This window comes from Tamandua tetradactyla, chromosome 1, assembly GCF_023851605.1.
Source record: "Tamandua tetradactyla isolate mTamTet1 chromosome 1, mTamTet1.pri, whole genome shotgun sequence".
NCBI lineage: Eukaryota > Metazoa > Chordata > Mammalia > Pilosa > Myrmecophagidae > Tamandua > Tamandua tetradactyla.
Window position 1 is genome coordinate 41294712 of NC_135327.1, and position 20367 is coordinate 41315078.

The 20367-nt window shown below is 46.4% G+C and overlaps 1 protein-coding gene across 6 annotated transcripts in view; it reads right to left on the reverse strand.

Annotated features, from left to right (window-relative positions):
- SLC24A3 (solute carrier family 24 member 3) overlaps positions 1 to 15043 on the reverse strand; it is a 540914-nt gene extending 525871 nt beyond the window's left edge. For 4 of the 6 annotated variants that reach the window (XM_077114819.1, XM_077114818.1, XM_077114823.1 and 1 more), the window contains exon 1: positions 14887 to 14987. Coding sequence is in view for 1 of the 6 variants with exons in the window: in XM_077114817.1 (XP_076970932.1) it covers positions 14887 to 15031 (145 nt within the window). In the remaining 5 variants the exon portion in view is untranslated. Of the gene's footprint in view, positions 1 to 14886 lie in introns of all 6 variants that reach the window. The other 2 variants (XR_013157172.1, XM_077114817.1) reach the window with 1 other exon arrangement.
- Between the last annotated feature and the right edge of the window lie 5324 nt (positions 15044 to 20367).

The following is a 20367-nucleotide window of genomic DNA, read 5'->3' on the forward strand; positions in this document are numbered from 1 at the left end:
GGTACATAAAAGCAGTAAGTGTGGAAGAAAGATGACAGTAAAAACTTGTGGGTAAAGGAAAGATCATTCATTAAGCAATGCTGGGGACTAAAAGCTCATCATGTAAGTTAAATCTTTATCTTACGCCAAAATAAATTCCAAATGAAGTAGAGCAAATTTTTTTTTTAATTAAACCATAGATGTAGGAGGAAAAAAAGACACAGAAGATTATGAGGAAAACATTTATGGCTGAGATCCTGGAACTAAGAATTAAGCAAAGAAGAGATACGGTTCTGAAAAAATAAAAATAGAAATCTTGGGCGGGCCACGGCGGCTCAGCAGGCAGTTTTTGCCTGCCATGCCAGAGACCCAGGTTCAATTCCCAGTTGCTGCCCATGCAAAAAAACTATCTTCCAGAGGTAAAAACCTGAGCAAAACTTAAGAAATTGAATAAAATATTTATATACTAGATACAAATATTTATATAATATTTATACTTATATTTATATGTATATACAGCTCTTAAAAATCATTAGAAAAAACACTATTATACCATTGGGAAAAAATATAGAAAGGATATGAACGTACATTTCTCACAAGGAAAGAAATACAAATGGCCAACAAACATTTATAAAACTATTCAGCCTCACTAGCAAAGAAGAAAGGCCAACTGAAGCAGTGAGACACCATCTTTATGCAGTCAAATGGGACTGAAAATATACAAAATAATGATAATACTCAATCCTGGCAAGGGCATACTCAGTTGAATACTCTTAAACACTGCTGACAGAATTTCAAATTTGTACAAGTTCCTGGAAAGTTATATTAGCCTTTAAAATGGGCATGCCTGTTGACCCTGAAATACCACTCTAGGAATCCAAGCCAAAGAAACAGCCAGAGATTGTCAAAGATTTCTGTATAAGAACTTACATCATGGTGGGGCCATGAAAATTCCTACATATCCCCAAATGGAGGCATGATTAAATAAATTATGATAAAACTAAAAGGTGCAACATAATAGCTAAGAATACGGGACCTGGGATCAGACAGCCTAGGTTCAAATACCCCTTGGCCACTTATAAACTGTGTGACCTCGTGCATATTCTCTGTGTCTTACTGTTCTTGCATGTAAAATGGAGACAATGTTATCTACTCCCTAGGATTGTCATGTAGACGAAAGAAGTCAACACAGGTACAGCATTCAGAAGAAGCCGCAAGCATGGTAAATAATCAATAAATGTTACTCGCTGCAATACTAATAGATTTATTATTGTTATTATCATCTAGACATTTGACATTATTTTTGAGTTTAATGCTAGGGATAAGTGTTCAAGCATTAAAGAAGCAGGATCCACAATCCTAAACCTGGATTTTATATCCTGAAAGTGGAAGAAGATGGACACTTCCTAACTGATTTAAAGGCCAGCACTACCCTGATAGAAATACCAGACAAAGACCACATGGGAAAATAAATAAATAAAAACAACATCCCTCATGACCGTAGATGCGAAGGTCTCCAACAAAATATGAGCAAATCAAGCCCAGCAGACATAAAACGGAACACACACCATGACTAAGTGAGGCTTATCCAGAGAAGGTAAGGATGGCTCAACACACAAAAATCAATCCATGCAATCCATCGGGATTGACTATCTAAAGAAAAAGTACATGATCATTAGTCAAATGCAGAAAAAGCACCTGACAAATCTCAATACTATCTCTGATAAAAACTCTCGGCAAACTAGGAATAGAAGGGGACCTCTTCAAATAGACAAAGGGCATCTACGAAAAACTGACACTGGTGAAAGACTGACCCCTCACTAAGGCCAGGAAAGGTAAGGACGTCCCCTCCAATTCACTACTGGACTAGACAGCCCAGTCAGTGCAAGAAAAGACAGGAACAATCTATCAAAACCCTGAGTCTCAATCAAAAGAGGTTTTAATCATCTACTCATAATGACCAAAGCTGAAAACAACCCAAATGCTCTCCGCAGGTGGATGGACAAACAACCCACGGTACACCTTTATAAAGAAATACTATTGGGCAGGCCACGGTGGCTCAGCAGGTAAGAATGCTTGCCTGCCATGCCCAAGGACCCGGGTTCGATTCCCGGTGCCTGCCCATGTTAAAAAAAAAAAAAAGAAGAAGAAATACTATTCAGCCATAAAAAGGAATGAGTACTGATACATGCCGCAACTTGGAGGAATCTCAAAGGCGTTATGCTGAGTGAAAGAAGCCAGTCTCAGAAGAGTGTGGTACAGTAGGATCTCTTTAATATGACATCCTCAAAAAGACAAAACTAAAGTGACAGAGAACAGAACCAGGGTTAAGAATGGGGGGAAGGTATGACTACAAAGGGGTGGAGGGAATTTGGGGGGGCGGTGACAGAATTTTCCTGTATCCTGTCAGTCAGTTTTGCTATATTTTAATTTCTTAAAAACTTAAAAGAAGAATTCAAAACCTTTGATATAGTATGATAGTAATCTTAACATATATAAGTGAGGAAATTCATCAAAATCCTGAGAAATGCTGGCGTTGAGCTGTCTTCATGCCCAGTTCATGACCCTATTAAAAAGTAGGGTCAGTGAGTTTTCTTTCTGCATATGCCCCAACAAAACACCTGTGATTGCAAATGATTACACTATGAGACACTGCTCACAAAGTCCATGCCATCAGGTTTTCCAAACGTGGATTGTTAGGGTCCTAGGAAAGTTTTCTTTCTTTGGAAGTAACAATTTTGTGGTTCAGACCACAACTGTAAAAAAGGGATGAAAACTGTTGAACATGTGTAAGCTTGAGGAGACCTAACAAGAAACACCAAAGCCATTCATTTCCAAAATGGCAATCGTCTCAGTGTTTACATAAGGGGACTACCCAGGGAGGAGAAGGCAAATCAGCAGTACAAAATCTCTCCTAAAGCAAGCTAGAAATATCGTAAACTCGGCATCTCCCATCAGACAGACCTCTTATTTGCTATAAGAAACAGCTCACCCTGCAATTCCATAATTTTTCCAGTCTAAAGGCCACATAAAATGCCAAATAATTCCCAGCAAGATTCCAGCACTTCAGAAACCTTTTGGAATTTGAAATAATTTTACGAAGGATTCATTTGCATGAAATATAATTTCTAATCATACCTTTCTACTATTTTTCTTAAGAATTCACAAAGCAAAGAGTTAGAAAACCTGGATTGGTCCCAATTCAAATTCTACCTTTCATATAGTATGGTATAAATGGTATATAACTATTAGGCTTCTGTAAACGTAAAATCAAAAGTTTGACTTTCCCCAAGGGGTCCCCTAATGTCCCCTCCATCTCTTCAACTCTAGGAAACAAATGATAATAAAACAATATGGCAAGGGGGTGTGGCTAAACTGCCTGAAAGAACAAAGTACTTAGATAATCTCTTTTCAGAGGATATGTATTCAGTGTTATTGTGCACACAACAATAAAAAAATAAACTATTTGTCAAAGAAACCCTGCATGATAAAGGCTTGATACTTAGCTCACGTTACTACATCTGAAAGAAATAAAACTGCAGTGGCCGAGAAAACTCTCTGTCCCATTTTTCTCTAATTTAGATGGATGAATTCCCCACCTCCTACTTAAAAAGCAGGCATTTGGTCTTTGGTGATAGAGTGGAGCGTTACTGGTGGAGGGATTCCCCTTAATTCTTAAATTACAATTTTGAAGCTGACCTTATTTTTGGAACAGGTGATACAAGTTACTTAACTCGAGCATGCTTTCTGCACAAAAAAGGCATATGGAGTGCGGGAATAAAAGGGCGACATGAGGACCTGAGCCTGTCCAGTACCTTGACTGTTGGTAGATCACGACCCTCCACAGGTGATAAAACTGGATAGAATCAAACACAGACACACACAATGGGGGAAATGTGAACAGTACTGGTAGACTCTATAGCCGTCCCTAACCTGGCTATGATATTGTACTATAATTTTTGCAAAATGATACCATTGTGGCTAACTAAAAAAAAAAAAAAAAATGCACATGAGATCGGATTACTGAATATACATACAATTCTATCAATAAAATTTTTAATTAAAAAAAGGTATACGAAGACTAAATCTTGCCTCTATCCCCGACCATTAGTTCCCCCAGGAGGCAGCAACTCTTACCAGTATCATATGAATAGAAGTGAAGAGAGGGGGGAAGGGGGAAAGCAGTGACGAGAGAGAGGAGTAGAAGGGGACAAGGAAAAGAGGGAAGGAAGGGAGGGAGGAACTTGGGATGGTCATCAATTATTCAACTCTGCTACTCATAGCTGTGAGAGCAAAGCACTTCTGAGTCCAAGAGAGCATGGCCACTGCAGCAGTCTCCCCACTCCTGCCTGAGCCGTGTGGACCCTCACCCTGACCTCGATCCCTCAGCATCCCCTGTCCCCAAATTCAGAGTTGTCTCTCTACCCAGTCTGGACTCCACAGTCACATCCTCTACCCCCTCCTTCCATCACCTGCCCACACAACCAGTCCTGCCCCATCAAGGCCCACACTATCTACTTTCTTCACTCCAGTCCCAACCCACACTGGTGCTTTCTAGAAAAAGGATAAAACGCCACAAGGAGACTATCTAGAAGCGTGCGATCTGCTCTGCTGGCCAGCAATCCTTTTATTCATTCCTCATTAACTTCCATATTCAAAACCCATCCTGCCTTCCTCCAGCCCTAAACCCCAAAGCATCTGCCTCTCTCCACATGCCAGGGCCATAATCCACTGAGTGTGTTCATCTGGTGTCCCCCACTTCTCAAGGACCTGTGGACAGTGGGTACTTATTATGTTCAATAGATGAAAGAGTGACTCCATTAAATTGGAAGTGAAAAAACTATTGGGTTCTGGTATCTCAGTTTGTCAGTGCTGCTACGACAAATACCACAAATTGATTGGCTTAAACAATAGGAATTTATTGGCTCATCACTTCAGATGCTAGAAGCTTGCTTCCTGCCAGGGTCAGTATTTCCTGCCTGGCTGTTAATCCTTGGGGTCCTTTGGCTTTTCTGTCACATGTAAATCACATGGTGGCATCTCCTTTCTATTCCAGGTTCCATAACATCCAGCTTCTGGCCACTCTCTATGGTTTCCCTTTCTGTGTGTTTCTTCTTCTTACAAGGTGTGCTGGTTTGAAATGATGTATGTACCCTAGAAAAGCCATGTTTTAATCTTAATCCCGTTTTGTAAAGGCAGCCATTTCTTCTGATCCCTATTGATATTGTATGTTTGAAACTGTAGTTAGATCATCTCCCTGGAGATGTGATTTAATCAAGAATGGTTGTCAAACTGGATTAGCTGGAGGTGTGTCTCCACCCATTTGGGTGGGTCTTGATTAGCTTCTGAAGTCCTATAAAAGAGGAAACATTTTTGGGAGATTCAGAGAGATTCGGAGAGAGCAGAATAACACAGCCATGGGAAGCAGAGAGTCCATTAGCCCAACTACCTTTGGAAATGAAGAAGGAAAACACCTCCCAGGGAGCTTCATGAAGGGAAGCCAGGAGAGAAAGTTAGCAGATGATGTCATAATCACCATGCGCCCTTCCAGATGAGAGAGAAACCCTGACCCTGTTCACCATGTGCCTTCTCACTTGAGAGAGAAACCCTGAACTTCATCGGCCTTCTTGAACCAAGGTATCTTTCCCTGGATGCCTTAGATTGGACATTTCTATAGACTTGTTTTAATTGGGACATTTTCTTAGCCTTAGAACTGTAAATTTGTAACTTATTAAATTTCCCTTTTAAAAAGCCGTTCCATTCCTGGTATATTGCATTCCAGTAGCTAGCAAATTAGAACATAAGGACTTCAGCCATACTGGGGCTGAAGTTGGGGCACACCTTAACAACACCTTCAAAGTTCCTATTTACAATGGGTTCACACGTGCAGGGCCAGGGGTGGGAACTGAACATGCCTTTTGTGAGGGACAATGATTCTACTCCCAACACAGTTTTGGAGGTTGGAAGCCCCATATCAAGGTATCACCAAGTCATGCTTTCTCCTAGAGTCTTGTACCATTCAGCTGATGGCTTCCAACAATCCTTGGCATACCTTAGCTTATAGATAAATTTCAACCTCCATCACACAGTGACCCCTCTCTCTCTTCTCTGGTTTCTCCTAACTCATTCTGGATGTCTGTCTAGATTCCCTCTCCTACAAGGACTCCAGGCATCTGGAGGAAGGCCCATCCTGATTCAACTTGGCCTCAACTAAATAGGATCTTTAAAGATCCTACTCGCAAATGATTCATGGCCATGGAACCAGAACATGAAGCTGTGATTTACAATTGAGTTCAATCCTAGCACTTCAGGGGTTAGGACTTACACATGTCTTTGTGGGGGGACATGAGCCAATCTACCACACATGGGTTTCCAAAAAACAGGGCTTACATCAAAAAGGACAGCTGAGAGAAATATCCAGGATAAAGCAGAAGGGAGCACTCAGTATGACAGCTGGACAACAAGAAATGTGTACAGACAGAATAGGCCAGAAGAACCTGGTAAAGATTTCTTCAAAAGGAGAAACTGAATAACTATCTAACTTCATTATACATATCAAGAAGAAATTATGGGGATTAGAGGAGAGTTTGGGCTAAAATTTGCGGTAAAAACTTAGAAAACCAAGCAACAATAGTTATTAATTCATGGTCAGGAATTAGTAATTCACTGTGTATTTCATTGTTCAGCTGCAGAAGAATATTTGTGCAGCTATGAAAAGGTAAGGACGGGCTCTCAATCCAACCCAGGGGTGCTCAATCTTGGAATGCACAACTTAAAAAAATATATATATTCCAATGCCCAGCCACACCCACAGCATTACACAGAGTCTCGGGGTGTAGGACCCAGACAAGTGTAATGTTTTGAAGTTTCCAAAGTGATAACAACACGCAGGTAAGACTGAGAACGAAGACCTTATGCAATTTTTACCTCTCTCTATATATTACTCATAAATCTTTATCTGTAGGTAGCTGCAATTGTTTGACTTTCAACTATCACCTATGAACTCCTCCTATATGCTCTGCCAGCTTTCAAAGTCTAAATGGTCAAAAATGAATTTTTCACATTCTTACTTAAGAAGGGTGCTTTTGACTTCTTGATGTCCACTTGGGGCACCCTCATTCTCCTGGTCACCTGTGCCCCTCTTCACCCCCTTGGTTCTCATGGCAAAGTCCTACTCAAGAAACCTGCTTGTATTTCTTGTCCTCTCTGGAATCAAATTCCACAGTAGACTGGCTCACGAAAGTGAAAATCACTTCTGATAAGATCAAGCAATACAAAGACACAAAAGGAAAAGTAAAGAGAAAAACAGAAATTGCAAATGTGAAATTCCCCAAACCAGGTCCCAAATGATTACAAAATCCCTATCAATTTTTCAGCAGGGTGTTTTGGAGAAGCTGACAAATTGATCCCAAAATTCTTATGGCAATTGAAGGAACCTAGAATACCCAAAAGGACTTGGTAGAAGAAAAACAGAGCTGAAGGACTAATGGTGCCTGATTTTAAGACTTATTTTATTTGTTTACCCTCTCCTAGAAATGAACAGTTATTAACAAGCAAGGAATGACTGCTAGGTTTCACAATTCAAAAAAACAACTTTTGTTAGCGTGGACAACTCCAGAAATAACATGGCTTTCCCCTGTTTTCTCAAACTCCCATAAATGCTCTCAACTCTCTTGAAAGGGTGATTGTGATGGTTTGGAACTGTACATATCCCAGAAAAAACAAGTCCTTAAAATTAATCCATTCCTGTGGGTGTGAACCCATTGTAAGCAGAGCCTTTTAATGAGGCTACTTCAGTGAAGGTGTGACCCACCTCAGTCAGGAGGAACCTAAATCAGAGCCTTAATCCTATTACTGGAGTCCTTTATAAAGGAATGGCATTCAGACCAAGAGAGAAAGCCACAAGAAGAAAGGAGCTGAAAGGGAACCCAGAAGAGACCAGGAGACACGGCCATGTTCATTACCAAATGACAGAGGGGCCAAGGATAGCTGGCAGCCAGCCCCAGAGCACCACCGTCTTCAGGGAGAAAGTATCGCCTTGATGATGCCTTGATTTGGACATTTTCCCAGTCACAAAACCATGAGTGAATAAATTCCCATTGTTTAAGGCAGTATCTGCTCGAGCAGCAGCCCAGGAAGTGAAAACAGTGATAATCAATATTCCCACTGTTCACTCATGGGTACAGCTAAACTGAGTTGCTATTCGAGTCTCAAATCTCTACTTATTGGCGGTGCAACAGTGGCTCAGTGGCAGAATTCTCACCTGCCACGCAGAGACCCGGGTTCAATTCCTGGATGCTGCCTATGCAAAAAAAAAAACAACTCTATATATTGCCATTCTAATCCCACCCTCCTGTTACACCATCAATCTCCTTAAAAGACTAAGCTTTATTTGGGGTCTCTGTCTAAAACCTGATCATCCCTGCAGTCTTTGAGGTCCAGTCTACATCCTCATCTGTCATCAATAAGGGGAGCTATTTTTCCTGTACCCTGACCAACAGTGGAGACTATCACGTTTACATTTTAGCCAAATGATGGATAAAAACTCTTAACTCATTCTTTTTTTTTTTTTCATTGAATTTCCCGGATTACTATTAAGAGAATTTTTTCAATTGGCCATTTGTGACTGCTTTTCTTGTAAATTGCCTGCTCATATGTTTCGCCCATATTTCTATAAGCTGTCTTTAGCACCAGTTTTTTGCCAACCTAGTTCCTTTTATTTTGCAGGTTCCAGCTTCTCCTAACCACCCATGCCTCCCTGGGGCCTGGCTACCTTTCTCATCTGTATCCCTCCTAATTCTTGAGAACCATCTGTGCACTGGCCCTCTTCCCTGATGAGGAATAAACCCCACAAAGGCCTTGGGTGTCCATCTCAGGCCCGCCGTCACCCAGCAGCCACGTTCTGACCCAATAAGGGTCCCTCCCAGGTCTGATATCTGTCGGCCTCCAGGCAGGAATCACTCAAGGGGCTCCAGTGAAGCAGGTTTCATAGAAGGACTATTTACAAAGGTGGGCACAGAATGAGGGGAACCCAACAGGAACAGTGACGCCCCCGGGACTAGGTGTGTGAGGGCCATCAGCACCCCCTACGGGGCAAGGGAGGAGAGAGCAGAAGGTGGAACCCACAAGACCTGCAGCTACAGCGGTGACCCCTGAGGGCCTCATCTGAGCCTCACGTATCATGATCCAGAGATTAAAACTCTCTGGCTGGAGGGTGCAAGGGTAGTTCAGTGGTAGAATTCTTCCTGGCCATGTGGGAGATTCGAGTTTGATTCCAGGTCCATGTACTTCCCCCCAAACCCAAACAAACAAAGATTCCACAAATGGTGCTGCATTAATGGGATACTCACATGAAAAAATAATGAAATGTGACCCTGCCATAAAGTATACAAAAAAAAAAAAAAAAACCTTCCTGGGTGGAGCCCATCATCCCCTCCTTCACCTGCATCCTTAACGCTACAAACCTTAAATCCTACAGGATCACACCAGGTTTGAAACCAGATCACATCAGAGCAAACTACAAACAAAATAAATGTGACAAACGCTCTGCAGATCCAAAAGGCAGCAATAAGCCAGGAAAACTTAAATTACCTTGCTGGGTACACTACCCATTCTGCTATGCCACTTGGGGACTGTTTTCTGAACTCTCCATACCTCAGTTTCCCATGATAAAAATCTATGTATCTTTACTCCTCACCCCACCCCCAAAAGAATTCGTTCACTCAAGGAAGAGAAATCTCCTTGAAGACAAACAGAGTTGCCAAAATCCTGTCCTAGCAGCCAACTTCCACCAGGCCTTGGAATTCTCAGCAAATAGCTGGGTTTGCAATTCTTTTGGCTTTGCCAACCCTCTAGGGTAAAAAAAAAAACCTTCCCACAAGGATTCAAGGCTTGCAAGCGAAGGCAATCCTTGAGAAAAATCTGGGTTGATGAACAGCTAAGAAAAGCCAGGAGGAAAGAGACACATCTATATATGTTTATGCAGGAAATAGAAAAGGTTGAAAGGCAATGTGTTTCGAAAATACTGCTTCTATGAAACCAACCTTCTGTTACTCCTTTACTCTCCAATTGACTGAAAAAGGCAGCGTGATTCCCGTCTTCTATGCACGTCCTGGGCAGCCGAGGCCAGGAGACGTGGTGGTCTCCAGGCTCCGATGTAGGTAGGCTTGGGTTCCAGTCCCATCACCTTAAGTGACTCAGGGCACGTTACGTTCCCTTTCTGCAGCACAGTGTCATCCCATTAAAAACTGATAGTAATGTTTAATTTGCTCGATCAGGGGCAGAATCATAAATTGTGAAAATAAAGCGTGTGCCAGTGGACTTCTCATACATGGTAGCTAGTTTTTATCACCGGCACACTACATAGATAGTTCAGAAATCAAAAGTGCACCTTGCTTTAAGTGATGTCTTTGATAACCTACTATGGGCTGGGTAGATGGGATGAGGAAGGTTAGGGGGTCCCTTGCCTCCTGGAGTGAACAATCTGGTAAAGAAAGAGACATTATTCACGTCAAGGACACATAAATACCTTCTGATCCCCCATGATAAGTGTCATGAAGGGGAAGCTACAGTGTGTTCGGTGAGTCGACTAGGAGACTCGGCGGGTCAGCAAGAGCGTGACCCTAGAAGCAAGGGGTGGCTGCGGCATCGGGAGCAGGCAGTGCAGGGGGCCGTCATGGGTGAGAGCTCTGAGGCCAGAGGCCCGTCGCCCGTTTGAAGAACAGAATAAAGGCTCAAATGGCTGCGGCCTGGAGAGGAAAGTCAGGAGGAGCACAGACAGAGCTGCAAAGTTTGGCCGGACACCGCTGTCAGGCCCGTGAAGGGTCTTAGTCCAAGCTCCCTGAGGAATGCAGAGCCACAAAGGCAAAGCTGGGGTCTCAGGTGAGCAAAATAAATTTGCAGTTCAAATCCTAGCTGCAGCCCTCTTTCTCAAATACCACCCCTGGATGCCAAACAAATTAAGATGAGTAACAATGTTTTCATGATTGGAAGGCAGTTAGAAAATCGTGTGTGTGTGTGTGTGTGTGTGTGTGTGTGTGTGCGCGCGCGCGTGTGTGTGCGTGTGCAGACATGTGTAGACATGCATATTATTTACCATTTGGGGAAGCGTCTACAATCACTCCTAAATTAAGATCCCTGGATTTTCCAAAGATGGCCACAACGACGTTCCCACCAATGTGACCCCGACGCTCCCCAACTGTGTGACGAACCTGGGCCTGTGCTGTCACTGCCCTGACCAGCAGAAAGCAGCAGCATGCGACATGCAATCTCAGAGGTTGGACATAAAAATGCCCTGCACTTCCACCTTGCTCTCCTGGGACACTAGCTCGTGGAGCCCAGCCGCCACATTCTGAGTCAATTCAAATAAAGTCACATGGGAGACCATGTGGCCAGGACCAGGTCGGTTGAGAGCCCAGCTGAGGTCCCAGCCAGGAAATGGCACCACCCACCAGACACACGAGGGAGGGTGCCCAGGGTGGCCCCAGGTGCAAAGCCCCCAGTCTTTGAATCTTTCCAGCCGGGGCCTCAGACCTAGTGGAGCAGAAACTATGCCCTTCCAGCTATACCCTGGCCAAACTCCTAATCCACAATATCCAAGAGCATAATAAAAAATGGTTGCTTTACACCACTGTTTTGGGATGGTTTGTTATGCAGCAATAGTAACTGAGACAGAGAGTATCTCAAAGTTTTCTGTTACATGCATACGTGTGTGTGCATGCATATATATGTATATGTGCATATGCATGTGTGTATATATAAGTGTATATATATATGTGTGTGTGTGTGTGTGTATGTATTTTGCTTACTTATTCACATTTTCCTCACTGGAGATGTCTATAATTACTCCTAAGTTAGAACCCCTGTGCTTTCTTCACACCACTTCTAGAAAAAGATGGCCAGGTTCTCTAGTTCGAAGAAAAATTAAACACTTTTAAACCACTCCAAGTACATGAAAGTAATCCATTCTCAATGCAAAAATAAAGAAAACTCTCGTTAGCAAATCTAACGCCTAATTTCAATTGACTTTGGAAACAGAGATCAAAACTGAGATCTTCATCAGCAACAACCAACTAGGGCACCCAGGGTTCTTTCTTCTCTCAACCACCGAAGGCTCAGATGTCTGCAAAGAGTGCCTGCACATTAAATAAGGCAATGCACATAAAGGATTCAGCAAGTGCCTGGCACCAAATTCTAGTTTTTTATTGTTGCCGCTGCCTGTTGTTGGAATTAATATTTTTCTTGATTTCAGCACTAATCTTTCCTGATCTAAATTAAACAACCCTCTTGCCCCATCTCAGCAGAAAACTGTCTATCCTGTGGTTCAGTGTCAAGGAATGAAGCTTAGATTCCATACAATGAGAAGCGCTATGCAACACTATAGAACATAACTGCCACCCATGCCTATCTGTGTTCGGTAAATAACTTTTTTTTTAAAGAAATATCAAGATGTGTTAGGAATCAAGCTTCTGAGAATCTATACTTAAAAATCACTGCATGACTCTCAAGGTGAATAAACAAAGTTCATTATCAAGGTAGCCCCTAAGTGATTATATAAATATTACAAAGCTGTACCGTACAAGATGATGGCATGAATACCAGAGGACAGAGGGAGGAACAAAGAGCCAGGTTTTCTCGTTCTGTTTTGTTTTGTTTAACTCCTCAAGTGCTGACCTTAAGCATATCACTCAGCCTGTCTGAATCAGTGTCTTTATAACAATGCTAAATTCCAAACTTTGGGTCCATACTGAAAGGACCTTCACATAGAATGTCCCCCAAGTTCCCAAGGTAAAAGTCACTATTCAAATGCTGAATGACATTTCCCCAACCCCAGTAACAGTTTGCAGATCCATGTCCATTACTTCATACATTTAAAGTTATCCTGAAAAACCTGTGCCTTGCCACAAAATATATCTGTACGTCGAGTACTGGAATCATCAATATTTAATGGGAGAAATGGTGATTAGACACAGAATTGCAACTAGCCTTTTATGTGGGGGGATTCAACCGAGGCTGGACTACAACTCCTTGACACTTTTCACTGTTAGAACTTCAGATGCTGGAGCTGGAGACTTCTCAAGTCTTACATTTATGGGAATGAGAGAAAGAGAGAGAGAGAGAGATGAAATTAATATGAATGGAGGAAAGGAAAAAGGAAGAAGGTAACGGACAGAGAAAAGCTATGCAGCAGAACTAAATCTGACCTGTAGGAACCTGAACAGAAGTCAGGGCTAGGAAAACCACTTCAAACTGACCGTCAAGTCACCAGGTTTCAAGTTCGCAGAGTGCCTTCCCCCAGGCAGCCACCTACAGTTGATCGACTTAATTGTATGGGTTACATCCCCCATCCAGAAAAAAAAAAAAAGTCTTCTCTATCCTGGAAAGTGGTGGGAACTCTATGACTCACAGAGACCCAACATGCAGAAAAAATGGCCAGCATGTAATGACACAGAATGACCTTTTCCAAAGGTGGCCTGAACTTAGGCTGGTTTTTCACTCAAAACGATCGGGAATAGAAAATGGGATTAATGAAAGCCCTTTTAAAGAGAATTAGCCAACAGGCTGATGTCTGGCAGGTCTGAGTCTGTCCGTGGAGGGGTGTCCTGCCTTCCCTCACCCCACTGCAGTCCCCTTCCTGATATCCACATGGCCACACAAACTGGGATTCAGGAGCACTGGAGAGAGGCGTGGAGTCCTAGCTGCTTTGCTGAAGACCAAGACGACTTTCTCCTTTTACCATATATGATGAAGACTGTCAGGAGGTCTGCTGAGACCTGAACAAGCACCGACCCTCTGGCTGAACCGCTAAGCACATAGCCAGCAAATCTGGGGGAGGTCCCTTTTGTCACTAATGACACCTTTTAAAATATTTAACCATCACCATCAGAATGCCTTTACCCTGCACCCCGTAACACCCTGTATCAGGGCTACATCTAATCTTAACACCACAGCACATATCTGTAACTGCTTTGCCTCACAATCATTTATATAGCTGTTTCCCCAAGAACTGTGCCACTTTAATGGCCAGATATAAAACAGTTTTATAACGGGTATTTGTCCTTAGATTTTGAAACAGCCGTTCTCAGTGAACAACTGTTCTGAGCACATTTTCCCACAAGGTCTATTTCGGCTCAAGAAAGATCAAGGACAAAGATAAGACACAAGTTGTGGGTTAAAGGACAGACCCACTAAAAGGGCACCCCACAGGGTACCCACAGAGTTGATGGGTCACCCAGGCCAACCATTTCTTCTGGAGCTGGATGTCCTCAAAGGGGACCTGGGGGGAAAGGAGTCCATGCCTTCCCAGCGAGTGGGGAGTTGAATAGAACAAGTCCGTTCTTAAACCCTAGCTGCATAGCTGACACTTTTTTCCTATCCGAAGTTTCTGGCACCTGTTCTGGAAAGGCGGGTATGGCGCTTTCTACCTGGTTCATCCACCTGTTTTACGTGGAAAACATATGGAGAGCTCTTTTACCCAGCCCCCTTCAGTCCTTCAACAAGCCCAAAAATGTACAGGTGGTTACCTGCACAGGTACCGAGCCTTACAAGGGCAACTTTACGACTGGCCTTTGTAGGGACTTGTCTAGGGTAAGTCCCCACCCCCACCCCCACCTCCGCGACCACCAGTTCCTTTACCTGGCCGGTAGGAAAGGCCAAGCCCAGGGGCACAGATAAAGGTTCTGCCGGCAGGTAGGCGCCCCAGCGTGCCGGCCACTTCCCCACTCCTCAGTCCTGGCCGACAGGGACCCTGGTCCCCAGCCCCTCCGAGGTGAAAAGGTCCTCGTGGCCCGCACCCCTGCACGCGGGCCCAGCGCGCTCGCCCAGCCGCCCCAACAGGCCGAGCGCAGCGCAGGGAGCCACGGGCGGCCGGGGCGCAGCGCCCACTCGGGGCAGGCAGCGAGCACTCACCCTTCTGCTCTCGCAGGCTCGACAGCGACCAGAGCAGCAGCGCCACCAAGGCCAGGAAGCAGAGCTGGCTCAGCAGTAGGTCCCTCCGGCGGCGGCGGCTGCGGCGGCGGCGCGCGCGGTCCTCGTCGCCGAGCGGCGGCATCATCCGGCGGCCGGGCGGCGGCCCCGGCGGGGGCACTGGCGGGCGGCGGCCGCTCCTCTCGCGGGCGGCGACGGCGGAGGTGGCGGCGGCGGTGGGAGGCAGCCCTGCGCGCAGCAGCCGCGCGTCCTCGCTGCGCTCCCAGTCGTCCTCCTCTTCCTCCTCCTCCTCTCCGTCCTCTTCCTCGCTACTGCCAGTCTCCTCGTCGTCGTCCTCGTAGTCGCTATCGCTCACTCCCGCCTCCCCTTCCTCCACCTCCTCCTCCTGCTCGCCGCTCGCCCGCGCCGCCGCCTCCCGGTGCTCGGGGTCCCTCTCCTCCTCGCGCGCCATGGCTCCCACGCTCCGCGCCCGCGCTCGGCCTCGGGCGGCGGCGCGGCGGACGCGGCGGGGGCGGCGGGGCGGCCGGGAGGCGGGGGCGGCAGCGAGCAGGAGGAGGAGGAGCGGGGAAGGACCGGCGGGAGGAGGGCCCCTCCGCTGGCCAACTCCGCGGCTGGCGAGGCCACCCGGGCTGGCTCAGGCCCCACGGACTGCAGGACGCGTCGCGGCGCAGCCGCCTACTCCATGGTCCGCGCGCCGGCAGCCGGGGCCGAGTTGAGGCCGGGGCGCGTGGGAGCACCGAGCCGGCCGGGAGCACGGACGAGCGCGGCTCTGGCCGCGTCCGCAGCTCCTCGGGCCGGGGGCGCGGCGGGGCGTGGGCGCTCGCAGGAGCGCGCCGGTGGGGGGGCAGTGCCTGGACGCAGCTCGGTTCCGGGCAGAGAGGAGGGAAGAGGGGCACGTGGGGAGAAGACCAGGGAAGAGAGGGAGCCCCGCGCGCTGTTCTTCTGTGCCGGGTAGCGGGGCGGCGCAGGGGCCTCCCTCTGGGAAGCACACCCACAAGCAAGAGGCGGGTCTCCAGGAGGAAAGATTCACCAGAAACTTTCCGAACACACGAGGGGCTCCTCAGCATCCCCCGAGCCCCCAACCCGCTTCCCAGAAAGGTGGCGCTGCGTGTGCACTTGGCTACAGGCGCGCCGCCACAGGATCGCCTCCTCCCGCGGGCCTCCCGGGTTTCCCTCCGCCCCCTGGCGGGGATTCCTCTGTGCGTGGAGCTCGGGATCTGGAACTGGCCTCCCTAGAGGCCTCTTGGTTCGCCGGGGGTGTCCTGGCTCCCCCCTCTGGCCCGCGCTCACACTTCACTCCTTGATTTTGCTGGCCCCAGCCCAATGCTGTGGCTGAGGGAAGGGACAGCTGGCAGCGTCCCTGGGAGAGGCGCCCGAGGATCCGTGGCCAACCTCCCAAGCGGGCTTCCGACATTCCGCCCGGAGCCTCATCCTGTGCCTACGCCTGTGGTCAGAGCCCTGCCCCCTGCATCCCCTGCCTCCAACTGTCTTGGTGTCCCCCACCCACTAAAGGTGTGTGCTGTCCTGGCAGCACAAGGTACCATCTGGGGAGCCCTCCCTCCTTGGGCCTCCTTGGTCTTCTTCCTGGTGTCTCCCTAGAGCTGCGGGCGGGCAAGGTGGGCATTGCCCTATAGTGGGTCTGAAAACAAAGAGGCTTGTTCAAAAAAGAATCATCCCGAGGCCAGTATCTGCTGGGTGACCTCCAGTTGAATATGATCATATCAAGGAATCTAGCTGAAGACATCTAGGGAGGTGAGAAGAAAAGAAACATGTTTCTCCACTCTTAGGTTTGGGAGGCTCTGCAGAGTCCAAATAAGTCCTTACCTGTGGGTGACCTCCCAGAGGACCAGCATCAGGGCTAAGGCAGAGAGGACAAAGCAGGGGGTCATAGGTGGCCTTCTCCCCACAAGAGGGGCACTTCACCCAGCAAGGACTGGACAAGTTTTGCTTCCCAAGTTATATAATTTATTTACTCCCATTCTGTATCAGCAGCGCACCTTCACTACGATGCAGGTGAGATCGCTCCTTTGCTTTAGTTATCAGCAAAAAAATCCTGAGAAGGATTTAAAAATATGCAAGTATGCCCAGGCTGGAGTGTGTGCGCAGGATTCTCCAGTTGCTTTGCCGCCATCAAGGACTCAGAAGCGGAAAAGAACGTTTAGGAGCTCAGTATGCTGTTTTTCATTCAACTAACTGCGAGAGACACACAAATAGCTTTTCTCTAGTTTAAACTAGTGAAAATAAAAGGTGGGAGAAGGAATCTGGAATGGACTGGGTGAAGGAATGAGTGCTAGCTCTCAGGGAAAATATCATAGGTATGAGGAGTTGTATGATCAGGTGATGGTGGGGGGAAGGGAGCAAGAAGGAGGGGTAGGAGGGGAGAAACCAGCAAGGGCAACTTCCTGGAAATCATCTCAGCACCTACAGCGAGAGAAAGGAAGAGCGAGACCTCTCCTGTGGCACACAGAAATGATTTTGTTTATATTCCATTTGACAGGCTTCAGAGCCCTGAGGCTCTGAAGGGGGTGGGGTGTTGAAGTAAAGCAGAAGGACCCCTGAGCAGTCACCACCATCCAGGGAAGAGGGGCTTCGAGTCCACTGCCTGATAGCACAACAGACCTGTGGCCCCGTACGCCATGGGCTCCTCTGCAGGAACTTGCCTCCCATCAGGGAAAGTCCCTCTTCTCTGTCCCTCAGACACCTTGGGGATGGAGCAAGTACTCAAGTCAGCTGCACCACCACCCAAGGAGAAAGAGAAAGGAGACCCAGGGACTGCTCTTCCAAGGGAAACTGTCCTGGGTATCTTTGGATGTCCGTCCCCCATCCCCACCCTTCAGGAAATTCAATTTTGGAAGGAGCTGGACCCGAAATGACTAATGTGCTTTTTATTTTCACCAGCAGGGCTCTCATCAACTCTGAAGTGGCTTTCACCTTTTATTTCTTTATCCCCCATGAATATCCCTATGCCAGTAGCCTTAGAGAGAAAGTTCCAGGGCCCTCTTCAGTCTTGCTTAGAAAGAGAGCCATCACCCCAAGATGTGCAGGGAGGGAGTACTCCTAGGAATATGAAAGGAGCACTTACAGAGCCCTCGTCGGCAGTCCAGGGCCAGGGGGTCACCATCCAGGCCCCCTGCTTTTACCTTCTAGAACTTTGCAGTTTTTATTCTGTGCAGAGACGTTGGACCTGATCTGGGAACAGAAATGGCTCATCTTTCTCACATCTCTCTACCTTTATAACAGAGAATAAAGAGCCCATGCCAGGTCTTACATCACCTCGTCAGTGGGTGCCCAGATAATGCGTCTTCTGTGCCCAGATAGCACAATCTGCTCAGTGAGCACATCTTCCACACACCCCTCCCCCCCCCCAGCTAGTTATTTCCAGGTCTCCAGGCTCTTCTCCCACAGTGACCCGACAGAGCAGTTTCCCAGACAAAGCAAGGTTGTGTCTCCATAACACCTAACAATGCCAGTTGTGTCAGACAAGCCACCGATTTACAAGGGAGGAGGGAAGAAAATCAGGGAACCCACTGGCTTGTCTTTGTTTCCTCGCAACGATGCTTCATAATGCAGGTAGGTATGGTCCCAGCAAGAGACCGCTGTGGGTCCAGATAAAAACCTTTAAATGCAGAAATGCAAAGTGTTGGCAGATGGGGGAATAAAAGGAGTAGAATATGCTGGGCCAGTGCTCACATGTAGAAACCCCACGTGAAGCCTAAAGAACTTAAACTTTCAGGCCTCCTATCATTGCATAACCAAAATATAGCCTCCATAAAATATTGCCCTGTCCATATTGACCAGCCGCCCTTCACCTCCAGACGCGTCACCTCCCCTGCAAGCTCACCCAGATTTGGAACAAAACCCCAGTTTCACTGAGGAAGCCTGGACAATTCTTGTCCATTCTTGTCAGCTGTTTCCCCCGAGCTGGCAGGGATTCAAAGGAAGACAAAATACTCACTCGTGTGTGTGAATCCACACTCTAGGTTAAGAATTGTTCGAGAGTACCGTGTTATAAGGCGGGGCTCAGCTTACCTCATGTGTTCAGTTTATGGCTGAAATTCAAAGAAGCTGCTTGTTTTTAAAGTTGTTTCCAATTTGTTTTCCTTTTGCCAAACTGTGTTGCATTTTGTGCTGGTTTGAAACTGTTAGGTACCCCAGAAAAGCCATGCTCTTTTAACCCAATCTTGTGGGTGCAGACTTATTGTGGAAATCTTTTGGTTAGATTGTTTCCATGGAGCTGTGACCCCGCCCATTGAAGATGGGTCATAGTTTACTGGAGTCCTTAAAAGAGTTCAGGGGGAGAGAGAACACCAGAGCCGATACAGAGAGCAGACACCAACACACAGATGGCCAAAACTGCAGAAGGGGACAACCAGAAATATCCACAGGAGCTAAGAAAGGCGTTTGACACCAAAAGCTGGAGAGAAGGACAGAAGACATTGCCATATGCCTTCCCATGTGTCAGAGAAACCCTGGACACGATCAGCCTTTCTTGAGTGAAGGGATTCCCTTGTTGATGCCTTAATCTGGACATTTTCATGACCCTAGAACTGTAAATTTGTAACCTAATAAATACCCTTTGTAAAAACCAATCCATTTCTGGTATATTGCATTCCGGAAGCTTTAGCAAACCGAAACACATTTGTTTGGTGATTTTGAAACCGTACACAGATATGGCCATAAACTTCTTTTTTCTAGTGGGCCTTTGCATATTCACAGCTGCTCATCTTTAAAAAAGAAATTGTTGAGGTATAATAAACATACAGTAAAACGCGCACAGCTTAAGCTGTTTAGCTCGATGATTATCTATGTGCATGTACCATTCATGGGTGTTCCAGACTGATATAGAACATTTCCAGCCCTGAAGACTCCCTTTTACCACCTCCCAGGCAATACCACCCCCCATCTCCTCCCCCCCCGCGCGCATGCGCGCGCGCGCGCGCGCGCACACACACACACACACACACACACACACAAAGAAGGGCTCTTCCCGCCTCCCTCACCACAGGTCATGGAAAAAGGAATCTCAGCTTTATTTCCATGAGTTTCATCCATACCAGTATATATAGTTGTAATTCATTCTTTTCATAGGTGCATTTTTTTTTAAATCTGGTGCTTCAGTTTTCTTCCAAGTTTTGTGTAAGCCAAGACTAACCAAACTACTGCCTATGGATTAGGGAAAAATGACCTCCTAGATTGGCTAGTTTTATAAAAAACATCAGCCAGAATGGAAACAGTTACTGGCTCCTTCTTAAACTGGTTACACTGCTACATGCTATGCAAGGGCAAAGATTTGGCTGGGTTCAATCCAGTGCTTAACTGAAGGACAACAGGCTAACTGACAAATCACTGGCTCTAGCTTTTAAAGCCAAGCAAAGAAAAATTCCTAAGACTGTGCATTTAAAAAAAAAATTTAAGCAGCTTTTAGTTGCAAAAGTCAGTAGGACACATTTCCTGAGTATTCTT